The 18798-nt window shown below is 42.3% G+C and overlaps 1 protein-coding gene across 1 annotated transcript in view; it reads right to left on the reverse strand.

The window, feature by feature from the left end:
* The window catches only part of GAR1 (GAR1 ribonucleoprotein), an 81304-nt gene that overhangs the window by 3778 nt on the left and 58728 nt on the right, over positions 1 to 18798 (reverse strand). Inside the window, exon 6 of the mRNA XM_078676097.1 lies at positions 7423 to 7497. Coding sequence (XP_078532223.1) covers positions 7423 to 7497 — 75 coding nt within the window. The remainder of the gene's footprint in view (positions 1 to 7422; positions 7498 to 18798) is intronic.

An 18798-nucleotide genomic window follows, 5' to 3' on the forward strand; every position in this document is an offset into this window, starting at 1 on the left:
ATTACGAACGAGTTGGGAAAACTCATTGAAACTACCTAAAAGTTCCTTTTTGAGCAAAGCTCTCAGTGTCCCAGCTTCCGCTCTTGCAAGACAAGACACCCATCTTACAAGGGCACAGAGTCCCTGAACCCAACTGCTCCTTAGACCAAATTCGATCCTACAGGCGGCCAAAGAGCATGCAGTGTTTAATGAGGAGAGAGATCTTAAGAGTTTCCCCTCAATCCGATTGCAAAAGTCCCACTTTTTTACCTCTATTAACTCTATACCATAGAGAATTGTTGCCGGGATTTTGGCTCTGTACACCTCCAATAAAATCGGGAAGTGACGTTTCCCCGTTGCTTGATATAGCGAGTTTAGACCTTTGCCGTGTGCAATAGCTTTGCGGGAACAGTGCTCTATGTGTGGTTTCTCACTCAGATTAGCCGTAACAATTTTCCCCAAAAAAGTATATGACTTGACAACCTCTAACTTTTGCCCCCCAATATACCAACCAAAATCTGCTACTCGACCCCTCCTTTTACCTACTATACACATAACCTTACTCTTGGATATGTTAATCTTCATGCAATGAGCCACAGCATAACTATAAAGAGCATGTAGCCTATTTGAAAGTCCTTTGGGAGTTAGATCAAGGATGAGAACGTCGTCTGCATACATCAGACAAGGTAGAGGGGTCCCCCCCACCAGAGGGGCAATACCCTCGGTGTTAGACATGGTAGCGGGCAAATCAGCCGTATATAACGAGAATAAAAGGGGAGCCAATAGACAGCCTTGTTTAAGGCCGTTACCCGATGGAATAGGGTCAGAGAGGCCCCCTTCACCCCCCAGCAGGACCCTACACCAGGTCTCTGTATGGAGGGCCCGCACCAGCTCCAACAGGTAGGGCGGGAGACCTAGAGCAGCCAATTTTCTCCACAACGTTCCACGGTCCACTTTATCGAACGCGGTGGAGAAATCAATAAATGCTGCATACACCGTCCCCCTTCGCACCTGTACATATTTGTCCGTAACCACATGCAGAGCGGTAAGATTATCCAGGGTTCCGTGATTCCTACGGAACCCAGTCTGAGCAAACGGCAGAATATTGTTCTCCTCGACCCACACGGATAGGTATCCTAGGAGGCATTTCGCGAACACCTTCCCAATTGAGTCAAGGAGCGCGATCAAGCGATAGTTACTCGGGCAATTCCTCATTCCCTTCTTAAAAATAGGGACCAGAATACTCCCCCTCCACGAGGCGGGTACCTTTTTAGTCATAAAACATACTTTGAACAAAGGGTACAAAATTGTGCTCCACCCGAGCGGGTCCTGTTTAAGGACCGTCATAGGGAGTTCGTCTGGACCCATTGCCCCAGAGACACGCATATTTTTTATGGCCGTCTCAATTTCCTCTACTGAAGGATAATTCATTAGGCCAACCGCATCCGAACCCATGCTACTAACATCACATAGGGTATCTTCAAGGGCGGAAGTGTCAAACATGCAGTTCCCTGCATACAGGTCCCGTATATAATTGGCCCATATCTCTTCCCCGATAGGGATAGGGGAGGGGCTTAATCTAGATCCACACCCCTTACCTATTATTGCCCAAAAATCTCTAATCCTGCCATGTACCACAGATTCCCGCAGATCAATCCAGGTAATATCTTCCTTCGCCTTTTTTATTTTTTAACTTAAGTCTATTTCTCTTTCTTTTTAACCTGGAAATCTCTCTTCCACGTTCAATGCCTCTTTCTAGATATTGTTCCCGGACAAGGTTATTAATTTCCTTGTTTAAAATACACAATGCCCAGGGAACTTCAACCCCTCTTTTCGCTCGTGAAGATTTTTTAGCACAAGAAATGACCTTACACAAAAATTCTTCAAAATATACTATTTCGTTACCATGCCACTCATTAAGAACTAAAATGGTATTAAGTAACAATTCCTTCACCCCTTTAATGGCAAAGGAATTCCAATAGCACCTTCCCGTAGAAACATGGAAGGCAGTATCACTGCCATTAAGGGACCAGGGTGCAGTGGGCAGGCTTTTTAAGGAAATAGTTACCAGTAATGGAGTATGGTCACTCAGGGGGGTAGGTATTGTCTTGAGATCGAGAATAGATGGAAACAGGCCATAGTCGACGATGACATAATCCAAGATGGAAGACCCAAAGGGAGACTTATGGGTAAATTTTGCCGGGACGTCCGACGGAAATCTCCCATTTATTATAAGCCCATCAACGGCCATCAACTCTTCTAACAGAATCTTCCCTCTTTTATTTGTTACTGACTTTTCCGGGAAGAGAGCCTGGGGGACAAAGTGAGCTTCTTCTTTACACTTATTACTGAAGAGCTCCAGACTAACATTGGAAATCTTACAATTCAAATCACCCATGATCATAACTGCTGGAGGAGCGGGAACATTTTTAATTTGATCTACATAGCGAAATACCCGCTTCATTACCACATTAAAACATTCGTCTGGAGGTATATAAACATTTAAAATCACAATAGGGGCCTTAATACCAGCATTAAACAGGTTTTCAATAGTTACGGCATGGAAAAGTTTGCTGGAGTCAACATAATGAGAGAATCCCCATTGCACTTTATTGGATAGTAAACAGGCAATCCCCCCCCTGGCGTGACCTTTCTTGGAAGGGACAGCGGGCACTTCCAAGACATAAAAATCTTTGGACACATTCAACATATTGACACACCAGGTTTCCTGCAAACAAATCACATTCGCTCCCAGTGAAAAAAGAAAATCAAATTTCTCTGGGCTACTATGAATCCCTGATGCATTCCAAGAAATAATATTCAGCAAGCTGTTAAAGATGCTGAAACAGTCTGGGGTTGTCTTTAGTTTTTGTAGTCAAAGCTCCATGTAACCAGTTCCACCGATCCTTATCCTCTAAACATGAGGAAGTCTGTATTGGCGGCTGCGGATTCGCTTGTGAGACCAAACGTTTTCCCTTGGAGACCCGAATCTTCAGATCCCCAAGGGAAAGGGACACCCCCTTAGTTTTATCTCCTCCAAAAGGCTCTCCGAATGCATACTTAATGTTGCCCAAATTAAAGATCGGGAGAATATCAATACCCGTCCGTTGGAAAATCTCTGCATGCTGTAGTACAAGGTTTACAATAATTGGTGAGAAGAATTTAACCCTTATACTCAAAACCTTAACTTCACCAAACAGGGTGACCAACTCAATATCTCTAGTCTGGATATGGCGGAGGCTTTCGCTCTCACTAAAGCGCTTTAATAACCAGGCTCTATTTAAGGGAAGGTCCACATCAAATAAAGGTAAAAAGTCCAGGACTAGAGTGTCCACTGGACCTTTAGATGTAAATTGGGGGACCTCCATGGTAGGGTCATCAACAGTGTCTCTAGCCGAGGAAAAGGGGGGGGCCAATGGATTAAGAAATCCGGGTGGAAAATTATATGGGTCTCCATTCACAAGCGGTAGAGACTTATTTGACAAGGGACCCCCCATTCGCAACAGCACCTCCTGAGGTGATAGGGGCCCCAGTTCACATTCTCCATTTGAGGGTACGGGAGAGAAGGAGTTTGCTTCAGCATCCGCCATTACGGATAGTGAGCGGAATGCCGAGTCAACTACTTCATTCTCCCCTACAATCGAACAATTTTGGAATTTTATTCGGCGCTGCCTTTTCTTCTTATGTTTACGGATAGGTTTCTTTTTATTCCCTTTATTGTTACCATGTTTACCGGTTTTTTTCTTTACAACAGGATTTGCTTCATACTCATCTTTTCTATTCTCAGATGTAAAGATGGGAAAAAGATCTAAAACCCCATTCCGTCCAACAGTAGAAACATTTTCCTCCTCAATCTCTAGAACCGAATTCTTAATGCAGTTCGACGCTGCCGTTAAAGGGCACACTACAGTGTGTAATTGAGGAGATGTCGACATATCCTTCGTCTTAACAATTTGGATATCATCATTTATTTCGCCCACTTGTAAGCAATGCTCCATCGTGGGACCAGGGTCACCTTTTAAACCAGTAGATTTTTGTAATAGAGCCTTCAGGATTTGGGTAACTGAGTCCAAAATGCAATCTGAGCTGCCAACAAATTTCCCCAATAAGGCTAATATCGAGGATAACAATTGTTCCAAAGCAATCATGGACTCAGAGATAGGTTTTTCACATGCCTCATGAGGATGACATATACCAGATAAGTTAAACCCCAATGACCCAGAAGCGTCTAACAAATTAGATGTGCCCTGATCATTTAAAGAGGGGGTACTACTATGCATCATACGCTTAGAAGGGGTCACATCGGCCATAGATCTACAAGGAGCCTTAGTCTCCACTTCAACAATGTTTGCGCAATGGCCGCGGGATTCTGGGCCGGTGGATGATGACAACAAACCGCCACTCGACCCCTCAGCCTGTGCAGCATAGGAGAGCAATGGAAGCATCGGATGAACTCCTTCAAGTCCCACTAGTTCAACCGTGCCTTCTCCCTTCCCTTCAAAATTAACAAGAGGCGAGGACACTGCCAATACCGAATGTGGTGCAAGAGAACGCACCAAGTTGGATGGGGGAGACATGAGAGCAGAGGTATGGATCTCCTGGCCCTTAGCACCGGTAGCTTTATTCATTGACACATTAGTGTTCTTAAGATTCGGCAGAACCCAGAGATCCAATAGTTGGGATTGACCCTTCAGTGGAGGATTGTTCACAGATTTGTTTCTTATGCGAACAGGCTCTTTTTGTGAGGCCAAAGTGCCTCCAACTTCTCTCCCTGAACGCAATGTTTTAGCCATTTTTTACACAAGAAGAGAAAAAAAGAAAAAAAAAAAAGAAAAAAAAAAAAAAAAAAATAATAACACAAAGGAACCGACCTCCAGAAGAAGTGATATAAAATATTTAAAATATTTTTTTTTTTTTTTTTTAAATTTATAGTCCAGAAGATCCAATGATGACCGCAAAACAAAACAAAACTGTTCAGGAGGATAACACAACAGTATCTGCAAATTAATAATCCTGAGATCGTATGAGACACACAATGCGACTCGAGTACAAACAGTCCAGATATCTCAGTCAAAGTAAGTAACCGGGCCCAGCCCAGCCTACCTCGGCCACTGAGGGCCCGCCCTTTGCCCGGGCTTAGCTCCGCGCTTTGCTTTGCTAGCGCGTCTTTGAGTGCCTTATTATACTGCAAGGGGGCGGGAAGAGGGCCAGCTGAGGCGAGTTTGTTTCCGCAGCGCCCGCTGGTCCTCGCAGTCCCTGACACTCTGCAGTTCCCACGTCGATTACCTCACAGTCTCTGTGATCCGCTGATGACAAGCTCCCGAACGGCGCCCGCGAAGCGGGGGCCGTGAGGCGTGGGATGAAAACGGCAAAAGAAGCACCCGATAGCAAGTGAGCAGCAGTCTCGCTTTAGGCAGGCACACAGAATTAATTCAGACCTCCGCTTTTTAGTCCGGCGGGAGGGGGCGGGAAGAGGGCCAGCTGAGGCGAGTTTGTTTCCGCAGCGCCCGCTGGTCCTCGCAGTCCCTGACACTCTGCAGTTCCCACGTCGATTACCTCACAGTCTCTGTGATCCGCTGATGACAAGCTCCCGAACGGCGCTCATTGTTTATTGAAAAGATGCACACTTGTTCATGGTATGGCTTGACAACGCAGCTGTTGCCAATTATGTGAGCATCAATAAAGAGGGGCTGTGGCCACGCCCACACATTGGGAGCCAGGAGTACATGTTTGGATTAGGCAGAAGTTGTGTGCCTCAACAAAAAAGTACTTGCCCTTCACACAGCTGTGATCATTTTGTTTATGTTTCCAGCTGCCTGAGCTTGTACTTCCAGGGGTACACACGCCATTAGAATGATATTAAAGTGTCTTAGATAACTAGATCATTTAGGTTATTTTTCTCTGATAGCAAGACTGATGGAAGGAAGGCAGTCATTAACCAACATGGATTTTTAGGTCTGGCTTAACAGTGTAACTCTAACCTGACCTTTTAACCTGCACCAATATTATTCTACGGTTCTTTGCTTCCACACAAATTCATATCTATTCCCATGCTATTTACTTGCAATGCTTAACATGATCATGCAACATTCCTTTAAAGTCAAATTTATTAGCATTGCCAATGCGATTTTATTTTACGTAGACTTCTAAACAGAAAACTTTGACCATAGTGCCTGCAGATTTCAGACAAGACATATAAACTTATCAGACTTATAAGATCACTGCAGCATCTGACCGAGCCCCTCGGCTATTTGGCTTTTTAGGTCTCCCCTACAGGCATTTTAGCGGTCTATTGTAGAAATACCTTTTGTAAACAATACAAATACGTGGTGTGCTTTGGGATCAGCCTGCTGCCTATCTTTGGTTAGTTTTCTCGTCTCTCTCATTTGCTTTCTTCTTATTCAATGGATTTCCTTCCTCTTCCTGTGTTTCAGCCTACCTCGGTGCATAGCTTTTTTACTGTCCTTTTGATTTGATAGCTTGTATCCTTCCACTGCTTACATTCAAAGCACTTTTTTTATTTTGCTTTTGACACTCAATGGGAGTACTCTTGTGTTATTGCTTCTCCCTTCACACCACCGGAGCGGACCCTGTGCGCGCCAGTTGCTTCACCACCCCCCCCTCTCAGTCTCTCTTGGCTGGATTTCTTGTCTGGTTTGTCTTTCTCTTAGCACGGCGCTGTGATTGCCAAGACATTATAAAAGCATCCATCATTGGCCAAGTCAAAAGCGGTTGCCACAAAGCATTGGCAAAGTGAGATCAACGGCTTTGCCAGTGCTTACCCCTTGTATTGCTTTCAATATTTGACTTTGTAGTTGGCTTGAATATTTTATGCTATTAGCTGAAATTAAAGTTCAGTGCATTCTTATTTCTGTAGACTTACAGGCTGAATGAATATTCTGATTCTATCCAACAGTGTGCAAGTCCAGCTACTCCTAGGCCAGGGTTCGTTAACACTAGAAGTGGGTGATCAGTGAGCTAATCATGTTACTTCTGAATTGTCCAGAATAGAAGCGTAGTAGTTCATGGCAGAACAAAAGTTGTCCGATTTACATTAAGAGAAGATTGTTCTATACCGAAACGCATTTATTTATAGGAAAAATTTAATCATAAATTTATCAAAAGGAGGAAATGTCAAATTGTAATGATTCTGCCGCCATAGATTGAGGAGAGATGGGTGCTGTATTGATTTTAAAATAGCACTTGATAATCTTCCACACAAAACGTCTGTGGATAGATTCTAAAATTGCTATCTAGGATTCAGATGGCCTAAGTAGCACGAGTCTCGGATCAGTCCACTGATGTGTAATCCCATGGGCCAGCGGGAGGCAACAGGGATCATGTCAGGGAAGGGCCTGATAGTCTTACAATAACAGTGGTTAGAGGAGCATACTATTCCAATAGCCAACAAATGAATAATCAGTGCTATGTTGTCATACATACCCCTGAATCCACGACCACCACCTCCACCTCTGCCTCTGAAACCACCACCGCCTCCTCTTCCACCTCTGAAGCCACCTGGAAAAATAACAAACATTAGAATATTAAAAGACAGCAGATAATGTTTAAAACAAATAGGTAAAAGTTGGTACAGCTCTGAGGATATGACAATACTCTATTAAGCAGAAAGCCTCTCTTGGAACAGCAACATGTAAAATGCTTTTAAGAGTGAAGTAAACTTTTAAAGTCTCAGGCCAACAACATGGAAGATACATTCTAGCGTATTGATTTTTTTTAATATCAGATAACAGCTGATCGAAGAAGACTGAGAGGATGGCCAAGGCCTGTGCTGCTTAACCTAGAATGTAGAGTCTGAATCATGAATGCAATACTGCTGTGCGATAAAAGTAAATCAATGCAGGGGCCGTCATAGTCAACTGACAGTGCCTCCAAAATCAACCATGAATCGAGTACAGAGACTACCATTTGCAGCAAGTAATTTAAAGTTGATTTGCATTTAGTTTAAGCACCTTCTAGGCTACTGCCGATCACCAATCAAAACCAGCACTGGCAAAGTTAATATGCCAGCCTTGACTGTATTATATATGGAAATAATGCACTGTAACGTTAGTAAAACAATTATTTTGGTTTGTTGTATAATTTGTGAATATAACAAAAAGTAATAAAAAGCATTACATATGAATATATATGCACTGAAAAAAACTAGGGTTAAAGTGACTTTATAGTTAGGAATTGCAATTCTATCTTACTTTACATTAAAAAAAAACTTAGACATTTCCTGAAAAAGCCCAAAGGTTAAAGCAACGTTATAGTTAGGTGACCATTTCAGTAACATACCATTTGAAACTCAAAAGAACCACTGAAATTCACCAGTTCTAGTTATCTCAGGTAACTAAAACGTGAGCTCTTGCCATGCACTTCTTATTACATCACTCATGATATGTTCTATGACACCACTGATGACATCACTGCAACATCTGAAATGGCATCATTGATGACAAGACTGAGTGTTGGGAGTGCAAGTTAGTTACTTTAGAGCACAAGTTATAGTTACTAGAGATAACTATATAACCGATGAATTTTAGTGTTTTTTCCATTAGTTTAAAACGTTACATTGTCACTGAAGAAAAAAAAATACACACACAAAACTGGTTAAAGCAACATTATAATAATAATAATTTTGGCCCCAGGGCCTAGCCAGGAACAAGGGGAGGAGGGTGCAAGTTGAAGTTGTGGGGGAGGGGATGGGGGTGGAGGTGAAGGGTTTACATGGTATCCCTGTCCCCATATACATTATTTTTTAGGCCTCGCCTAGGCAACGCTTGCGCTGTCTCTCAGAGACATGTCGCATCTAGGATATGGGCCTGAAGAAACACCCATCTTTACTAGTTCTTGCGTTTTTACTTGTGCAGCAAAACGTCTGTGGCATCATTTGCTTTCCGTCACTTTATCTCCCGTGCCTCCCACTCACCCCTCCCAAAACACTGCTTGCAGACCCCTCCAAGGCCACTGCTATTTTGCTTGTTTCTTGGTAACTTTACAAACATTATTTATATAGCCATAGGCTCTTCGAAATTAAACAATCTGCCCATTATCACAGGATGTTGAGCCGGACACCAGACTTGAACCGGGATCTCTAGCTCACACATCCGCAACTCTCACCGCTGCACCATATCCTTTGCTTAGTCATGTTGCAGAGTGCAGTGCAATAGTGGCCAAAAAATGTCCCAGGTGACACCTAGTGACAGCCTGGGGTACTGCACCCTCAACACTGCTTATCTTAAAGGTGGAGTCGGAACTGTCATTTTCACTCCCCAGTGCTATGGCCACCCCCTTTTACCTCAACCCCCGGCTGATGATCACCCCGAAACTTTCCATGCACAAACTAGACACACAAAAAAAGAGCACTTTTTTTTATAAAGTTTTGCGAGGATTTGACAAATTACACCAAAGATAGTCGCAAAACAAAATAAGCATTCGATATGGAAACACGGACCTAACTACTCCGCTGCAAAAGCTACTAGGTAATAGATCGATATAGATATACAACTGATCAAAAGAAAAATACTCTGATACAAAAGCATACACATCTCGCCAAAGTAGGATATTTCTTAATTTATTTATCCACTTGGCAGAGGCAAACAACAGATAGACTCATTATGACCCAGGAAGTGGTTCTTGATCACATATCGAAACTGGACCAATACATGAATTAATATCCCACTTTGGGCAGGCATGTGTGCTTTTGCATCCTCACAAGCATGTCTTGATTTTTTACGTATTTCTAGGACATGCCATTGAGCCTCGGACTTGTAATGAGTGGGGAGCTCTTGCATCCAAATTTACTACGGAAATAACAGTGTGTGTGGCGCTATACTGTGGGAGAGGTGTGGCGCCGCGGCCAGGGCGACTGACGCTGGAATCTGGGGATCAGGGTTCGATCCCCGGCTCCGGCGGCAGGTTAGCCCAGCACCATGTGACTCTGGGCAATAGCTTGCTTAATCTTCCCGACGGTCCCCAGCGCCTAGAGACCCTTACGGGTGATTGTGCGCTTTACAGATGTGGATTATTATTATTATTATTATTATACACATATACATTTAGTTAATGTGGTCCAATAAATGATGTGATCTCGAACAACTGTATTAATAAAGGCAGATTTATACAGTTCTACAACTGCAAAGGTTAAATCCAATACTCTTAACACAATGAAGAGAAGATTGTATGGATCATGCTTCTTGATCTTCACGGTTCATTTTATGGTTTGACAGTGAGACGGTGCTTGTAACTAATATTGAGGGAAGGGAGGGTTATCATGAGACATTCTGAAGTCATAGCTCCTCGCCACAGTCAACGGTGATAAAAGAAAAATACACTCTGTACATATACTAAGTATGCCATGCCAATACAAATAAATGAGGCATAATAACATTTTATTTATAACAACTGTACTAAAACGCGCACATTCACGCATTTAGTACTACTGGACTAAGTTAAACAGTATGTTATTAACACATTTCAGCAGAACTGACACAAGAAAAACTCTGTCTGTTTCAAAGACTTTACACAAGGAAACAACTCTCCAGATAGTCATGAGGTCTCCTAAACTTGATTTACCGAATTGAACACAAAACCTTCTAAAGCATCAACTATATATTAAGATGTGCAGACCGTAAAATAGTTATTAGCACTGTCGAGGTAAGCGAGGGGAGGCATACTGTGATCATTGAGGATTTGCCATACCCACACACTTGAAAAAAGCAACTATTAGTAGAGACACGCAAAGTAGAAAGTATTCCGAAATCAAGCCACTTGTGTGTGGAGACTGAAGCACAGAGCGGCAAAAAAAGAAGCCATCAGTATTGGCTTTAGAAGGAGATACATTCTGCTGGTCTAAGGAAGGCAACTGATCTTAAACCTGTAGATAGGTCTCTCTGGCAAAACATTCCTAAACACCCCTTAAAAGAGGATAAGAAAAATAGTCCCCAATTCCTTTCCAATCCATTGCTAGGCTGTCACTCGGAGACTGAGCCAAGCCACTTCCGGTTATCATCAAATATTTTTTCGTAATTAGAAGAAGCTGGTGGAAACTAAAACAGTCTCTTGGCCAAATCTAAAACCAAGGGGGCAACCATATTGGAGAATAGCAAACTTAATGTTAATTTGTGAGGGCTACATGGTGTGAGGGACAACGTGTTCAAAATACCCTGCTTACCTTTCTGACATAGTGGGAAAACATAAATGTGGCACAAGGTTCATTTTATGGCAAGACGTGGCTCATGAGATAGCACAAAAAAGTACTATATTATACACTTCCCTGCCATTCCAAAGAGGGGTATTTGATGATAAAAAATAACTATTCCATAGGTTCCAACTACAAACAACAAGACCTGTTCTTGTTGCTCACAGCACAGAGAAGTGATTTTGTCTGTCAATAAATGGATAAAAAAATGTTTTGTTAATAAAATAGTTATATTTGGATTATGTTACCAACTTTACTTATACATTTGCTAACGTAATACAATCAGTAGCACACAAAGAGAGCATCCTTGGAAGAGAGAATAGTTGCCAAAATAATCTTGCTACTGTTAAAAGTCATTTACTACATTGTGAATATCAGTATTTATGCAAACGCTATCAAAACGCCCCAATTCTTCCCACATCGTTCGCCACTTTTTTCAAATTACTTCTAACGCTGGAGAAATTCATCATCCATATTCTCCCCACATTCACACACAGCAGCAGAATCAATCCTTGGTGGAAAGTGCCCTCAGGTAGTTTTGACCAAGACTGCAATGTATTAGCCTGATCTGCCACGTCCTGTGACTACCTCTTATCTTTTCTGGCTACCCTCGTATAAGATTCCTCTACTAATCCCCATGCCATCATATCTATTTCCCACAATCTAAACGTGGGAGACCGAGGGCAGAGGCAATACATAGCTATTCAGCTCTTCCTTGGACTAGTCCTAATACTGCAGATTCATATTGGATCTTGCCCTTCTTGGGACTCTGCAGCATCCCCAACAGTGTTCCATTTTGATCTGTAAATAGATGCCTCTCAGTAGCCACATTTGAATGGACTATTCCCAAAAAGAGCAGGGTCAGTACTTAGCTGCAAATGGTGGGCCTTCGTCTGGGATGACACTGGGTGAAAAACAATGGGTTGGAATTATACCCCGAGCGAATGCCAGCGTTTAGACTATTTGCAAGCACTCCTCCTATCACCTTTAATGTGAATGATGAACCACCACATTTTTATCACCACAGCCTGTCAAAATCTAGCTACTGTTGCATTGTACCAGGTAATATTAGAGCATAAGCCATTCTGTATGTCACTTTACCCGCAGGCAGGGGGATCCCTCAGTACATACTTTATGTTTTTTTTTTTTTTGATTTCAAGAAGATTTTATTGAGAAAGAAAATTATGCAAATAGTAAAAACCAAATACAATATAAGTGATACATTCGGCCATAAGCTGAAAAAATACAAACATGAGCTCAACTTGGGAAGTTAGTAAAATATCCGTGAATAAGATTAAAAAGAAATCGATGAGAAATAGAGGATCTGATCCAATATAGGCCTTCCGCAAGCGAAGGCAAACCGTATCACTTTCTGATTTGGGAATGGGGACAAGGGATGAAACAGAAGAAGAGAAAGAAAGTAGAAAAGCAAAGAAGATAGTAGCAGAAAAGATGAAAGGCGAGAGAGGACAGGAAAGCAGAAATAAGAAAAAGAAAGAGTCCCACAGGACTAACCCAATCTAGAACAAAGAACAGATAATAATTAGACAGACAAATCAACAGGGAACTGAGGGACTAACCCTTTCGAGGAGAGTTCCATATAATCATCCAAGGCTGTCCAAACCCCTTTAGAAATGGAAGGCGTAAGGTGTGCTAGATCGACCAAGGTGTGGGCACTGCGTAAAAAGGAGATCCACGCCCACCACGTATGATAAGAGACAGACGAAAAGGATTTCCATTCCATAAGAATGATTTTAACCGCCACAGTCAAGAGAAGATCTAGTAACTGTAATTCCAAAGGGTCCAAAGGGAGAGGGGTAGGAGCAGCCAAGGGACCTAATAAGACTAAGGGAAAGGAGAGATGGAGCTCAATGTGAAAAATAAGAGATAAATGTTTCTGAATGAGGTCCCAAAAAGGTTTAAGTAAGGAGCAATGAAAAAACATATGGGGAAAATCACCAGCTTCCAAACCGCAACTCCAGCAGAGATCATCGTCTTTAATGTTGAGCGAATGAAGACGTACAGGCGTCCAATGGAGGAGATTAATCAAGAAAAACTTGGATTGCATAAGGGAGGGAGCTATTTTATTACGGAGAGCTAATTTACCAATGGATTGCCAAGCTTCGGATGAGATATGGTCCGTGATGTTATGATCAAAATGACGTGACCATTTTTGTTGTACAACCGTCTGATCAGGAAGCGAAGTAGAGGACAGCAATTTATATATTTTAGAGGCAACATGACCAGATTTGATCCAGATGTGGAAAAGCGAAACTGTGGAGGAGGAGGGGTGAAGACGAACTTTAGAGACGGCAACCTTGATTTTAAGAAAGGTATAAAAGTCGAGATTTGTCAAAGAGTGTTTGTGAGCCAAGGAAGAGAACGGTAAGGGGTCCCCAGAATCACTATACAGATGCTGAACAAGAGAGATACCCTTTGCTGCCCAATATGCCATGAGGGTGGGAGAAATATTAAGCTTGATTTTGGAGTTTCTCCAAATAGAAGACCATCTAGTTTTATGCAGAGGAATGGCCGCCCTCCTATCTAATTTCTTGACCGCAGCAATTGTATCAAGAATAATAGAACGGGAAAACAGAATATGCAAGGACGATGTAGTACAAAAAGAGGCAATAGGTAAAGGTGATGCCAAATCTTGTTCTATGAGCAACCAAGAGGGAACATGACGAGTTGGAGGAGCGAACCACAACGCACCCTGAGAGGCCAAGAAAGCGGTTTGGTACTTCTCCCAATCAGGAAAGTTACAACCTCCCATATCACAGGGTCGACGCAAATATTTGTACGCTATACGAGCTCGTTTGCCATTCCATAGGAATTTAGATGTTAGAGTATCAATTTCTCGAAAGAAGGAATCAGACAATTTAAGCGGGAGCATGGAGGAAACAAAATTAATAATCGGCGTGATCATCATTTTTAGAGTTTGTAGGCGACCCCACCATGAGATATGTTTTGGAGACCATGTATCTAAAAGACTACGCAGTTTGAGGAGAGTCTGAGATTCATTATAAGTAGGGCTCCCGGTTTTCCGTTTTTACGGATTTATACATATAAATACAGACGGAAAACAAGTTTTCCTTTGTCTGTATTTATATATATAAACGGGAAAATACGAGTACATTTTGCTGTGCTGCTGTCTGGTGTCTCCCCCACCTTAGAGGGTTAAGAGGCGTCAGCCCGGGCTGAGACGCACCCGAGTACTTCACAGGTCTTTGAAAGACCAGAATAGCCAGCCACAAGGGATTCGTGACGTCGCCCCTTGCCCCTAAACCCTGAGACGTGCCACCTGTGAACCCAGCCCGCAGTACCTTCTTCTGTCCCGAGAGCGCCGAGCCGGGAATCAACTGCAAGGTGAGTCTGCGTCCTGGTTGTGCTCAAAACGGCGGCTGCTGGCAGACGCTAAAGAGCAAGGATTCTCCCTTTTAAATCACAGGGCAGGGAGCCCTCTTTCTTTCCTCCCGCAAATCCACCTTTTAACATCAGTGGGGGCCAGCACCCTTACTCGAATGCACCCCCGCATTAAGGCACAGAGACCCATACCCTCATTAGACACGGACCTGCTTCCCCACTTTTTACACTCGAGTTTCTTTGTTTTAATCAAGTCCACGCGCCCACATTCCTCCAGAGCGCTCCTCGACAACCCCTCGGCTCTCTTCTGCTCCAAAAGGAGTGTCAGGCAAGGGGACACCACATCCTTGGAAAAAAAACCGAGTGATTTTTCAAACTTTGACATTGAACTAATTTTGAACCTGTGTGGGCAAATACAGGGCTCAGGCACAGAGGGCTTTATTTACGGAGCCACAATGTTGCCCTAAGCACAGGGAAAAAGTGCAAAACCAACGCTCCAGTATGGGGAGCTTGCCATAAAAATTGAAATTGAGCAGCATGTTATCTGCTTTATCTCAACAAGCAAACACATGCAGGCAGACGGGGCTTTCTTATTCTGACTCATGCTCGGCCCATAACAATGGGCTATTCTGAGGGGTCATCTGTTTGAGTCTCCTGACTGGGTGTGAGCAGCCAGGAGCCTCACACCTAGAAGCAAATGCCACAGATGGGAAACAAAGGCTCACACCTGTTATCACTTCACACATACTTAAGAGAGGCATCTTTTCACTTTGTTCAGGCAGCTGAAGGCAGTGTGAGTTTCTCTCAGTGGGGCTGTATGGTGTTCACTGGGGGAGAGGATGTGGCACTCTGCCAATGACAGAAACTGCAAGGCTCTGAGACAAACGGCTTGTGGTAGCACTTTTAAGCATATTTGGGACATTTTGCAAATGGCAAAGTTTGTTTTCAGATGAATGTATAGTGTTGACCAATAACAACTGAGCGCATGTGTGCATTGTCAATTTAAATAAATGTGGAAAAATACTAGCTGTAGCGTCGTCTTTTGCTTGCGGCAAAAATAAATGTGGATAAATACAGAAAAAATGCCCGAAAAATAAATATGGATAAATACAGACGGAACTGGCAGAAAAATAAATACCATAAAACCGGGAGCCCTAATTATAAGCCACAGTGGCATGAAGAGTAGAACAGAAATAAATTCCCAGATACTTGAGATGTTTAGATTGCCACTTAAAACCAGCCAAACCCATATGAGCAGGAAAACAATAGGCATTTAAAGGGAACATCTCCGTCTTATCCTTATTTAGGGTGTAACCCGAGACCGTTGAAAACAAGGAGATGGTGTCAGAGATAGCAGGGATGGCCAAGGCGATATTGTCCGAGAAAATAAGAACATCGTCCGCGTAAGCGGCAGTTTTAAGACAATGAGGGCCAAAAGAAAAACCTTTTATGTCTGGGTGCAAGTCAATCATCCGAAGAAGAGGATCAATAGATAATAAAAATAAGAGAGGGGACAAGGGACATCCCTGTCTCGTGCCCTGACGAAGATTAAAAAACGAAGACGTAGCACCATTAACTCTAATATTAGCTTTAGGTTGGGAATATAGGGACATTACCATATTAATGAAAGAGTCTCCGAGGTTATGCGCGCATAAGACAGCTCGAAGGAATGGCCAAGAAACCTTGTCGAAGGCCTTTTCCGCATCAAGGGCCAAGGCCGCAGCAGGGAGATGCGATCGCTTGGCAGCCCCGATAATATGACAGAAAGTGCGTATATTATCCCTTGCAAGACGACCTTTTACAAAACCAGTTTGGGAAGGATGCACCAGATGGGGAATAAAAGATTCTAACCGTTTAGCTAGGATTTTAGCAAAAATCTTTGCTTCCATGTTTAGGAGGGAAATAGGACGGAAGTTTTTAGGATCCGAATGATCTTTCCCCTCCTTCGGAATCACAACAATGGTGGCTTCAGCAGCCGAACCAGAAACAGATCCATCCTGGACAAAAGAATTAAAGACCGATTGTAACTTAGGGACAATCGAAGGAAGAAATGTTTCATAAAATAATATTGGATAGCCATCAGGACCAGGGGCTTTACCAGAACGGGTGGCCTTAATCGCAGTCACTATTTCTTCAGAAGAGATAGGGTCATTTAGAATAGAGCGATCTTCCTCAGAGACTGACTGAATCGGAATTGATTTTAAAAAATCTTGACATTGGTCAAAAGAGGATTGGTTAGAAGGAGTATATAATTTATTATAGAAGTCGCGAAAAACTTCAAGGATTTCTTCTGTTTGGAATTTTTTAGATCCGGTGTGATCCGTAATAGAAGAGATTTGCGAGGACTTAAAAGAACAATCTTGAAATTTTAAGGTAGCAGCCAGAAGTTTCCCAGCCCTATTCTTTAATAGTAGCTTCTTGGACTTTTGTGCTTGGACACCAATATGAGCCCTTTTAGTAACAATTGTATTATATTTGTACTTTAGGAATTTTAATCGTTGTAAGCAAGACGGATCTTTAGTATGCCGGAAGGAGACTTCAAGAGCTTTGATTTCAGAAGATAAATCTGTAAGTTCTTTTTTAATGATGAGTTACGCTTGGACATACAGTTGATAACCTGACCCCGGAACGTGCATTTAAAAGAGTCCCATAAAACGATCGGGGAAGAAACAGAACCCTCATTTTCACGGAAAAAAGCATCTATAGCTGTAGAAAATTCAGCAACCTGGGAAGAGTCATGTAGCACTTCAGTATTTAATCTCCATGAACGAGAACGTGGTTTAGGGGCAAAGGATGATAGCGTGAAACTGACCGCAGCATGATCAGAGATCACAATAGGGTGTATAAGCGGAGTGGAAGAAGATGAGACAAGAGAAGAGTGAACTAGGAGATAGTCAATACGAGAGAAGGAAGAGTGAGGCGAAGAGAAGAAAGAAAAATCACTACCAGTGGGATTATGAAGACGCCAGATATCCTGAAGATGAGAGATGGAACACATGTTAAGCATTTGTTTGTGGGATTTTGGAAGACGAAACTGAAATGAAGAATTCCTATCTAAGAGAGGGTCCATTGGTAAATTAAAGTCGCCCCCAACAATGAGACTACCAGCATGTGGGGTGTTATTCAATGTGTTGGTAATGGATTTCCAAAAAGTGGGATCATCAGCGTTCGAAGCATAGATATTCATAACATATAAATCGTGCTGACCATCCGACAATTTAGATAACAGCCACCGACCCTCAGAATCGTGAGTAGAAGAAGTTATTGATAAACCAGAGTTCCTCGAGATTAAAGTAACAACCCCATTCCGTTTGCCAGAGGCATCAGAACAAGAAACATCCGAAACCCAATCCTTCTTCAAAAACAAGGCTTCTCTATTAGTGATCTTGGACTCTTGAAAAAGAACCAAATCTGCAGAGAGAGACTTACAATAATCCAAAATTTTCGACCTCTTCACCGGATGATTCAACCCCTTAACATTGAGGGATAACACATTTAAGCCTGGCATGTAGAAGGAGAGGGGTAAACAGAAGACGACACTGATAGTAGAAATAGAAAATACGTCATAAAGACAAAGGACCAACCATGGAACAAAAGAAATACAGTGGGAGCGTGCCTGTGGGAGAACCAGGAGAAAAAAAGAGAAAGAAGAGATGACAAGAGAATAGAAAGGAGAGAGAAAAGAAGTAGGAGGGAAGGTCTAAAAAAGACCCACATAATGCAAGGGAGAACGTGGAAAAAGCGAGCAAGGGACCCGTACAAGGAGCAACAGTGGGTAAAAACACTAGCCCAATTCTAAAATAGAACAGCTGAAAGCAGGAAAAACAGAACTGGTAACAAGGAACAAGTGCTATCGGAAGACATCATTACCATGTAAAGAACAAAATTAATAATGAAAGAGTGCCACATTTCAGTGTAGGATATGTCACAATAATAGAATAAATATCAACAAAAACTCAAATGAGAAAAAGCCTGAATAGTATATAAAATTGAAGTGAATAAAATATATATCGTAAAAGCTAACCACATATTTAAAGAACAAACTCTAACAGCATATGTCAGTACTATGAAGTTGAATTATAGAAGTAAGAGAATAGATATGCATGAGAAAGGAACAGTCAAAAAACAGCACCGTAAATGAATAAAAGAGAGAGAGAAGAGAAGTAAAGGAACAAGAGAAATAGAAATCAAACCTAATATTGCAGAGAACTACACCAAATATAATATACCAATATCTTAGCAGTAGATATATG

This window comes from Lissotriton helveticus, chromosome 2_1 (genome assembly GCF_964261635.1).
Source record: "Lissotriton helveticus chromosome 2_1, aLisHel1.1, whole genome shotgun sequence".
Taxonomy (NCBI): Eukaryota; Metazoa; Chordata; class Amphibia; order Caudata; family Salamandridae; genus Lissotriton; species Lissotriton helveticus.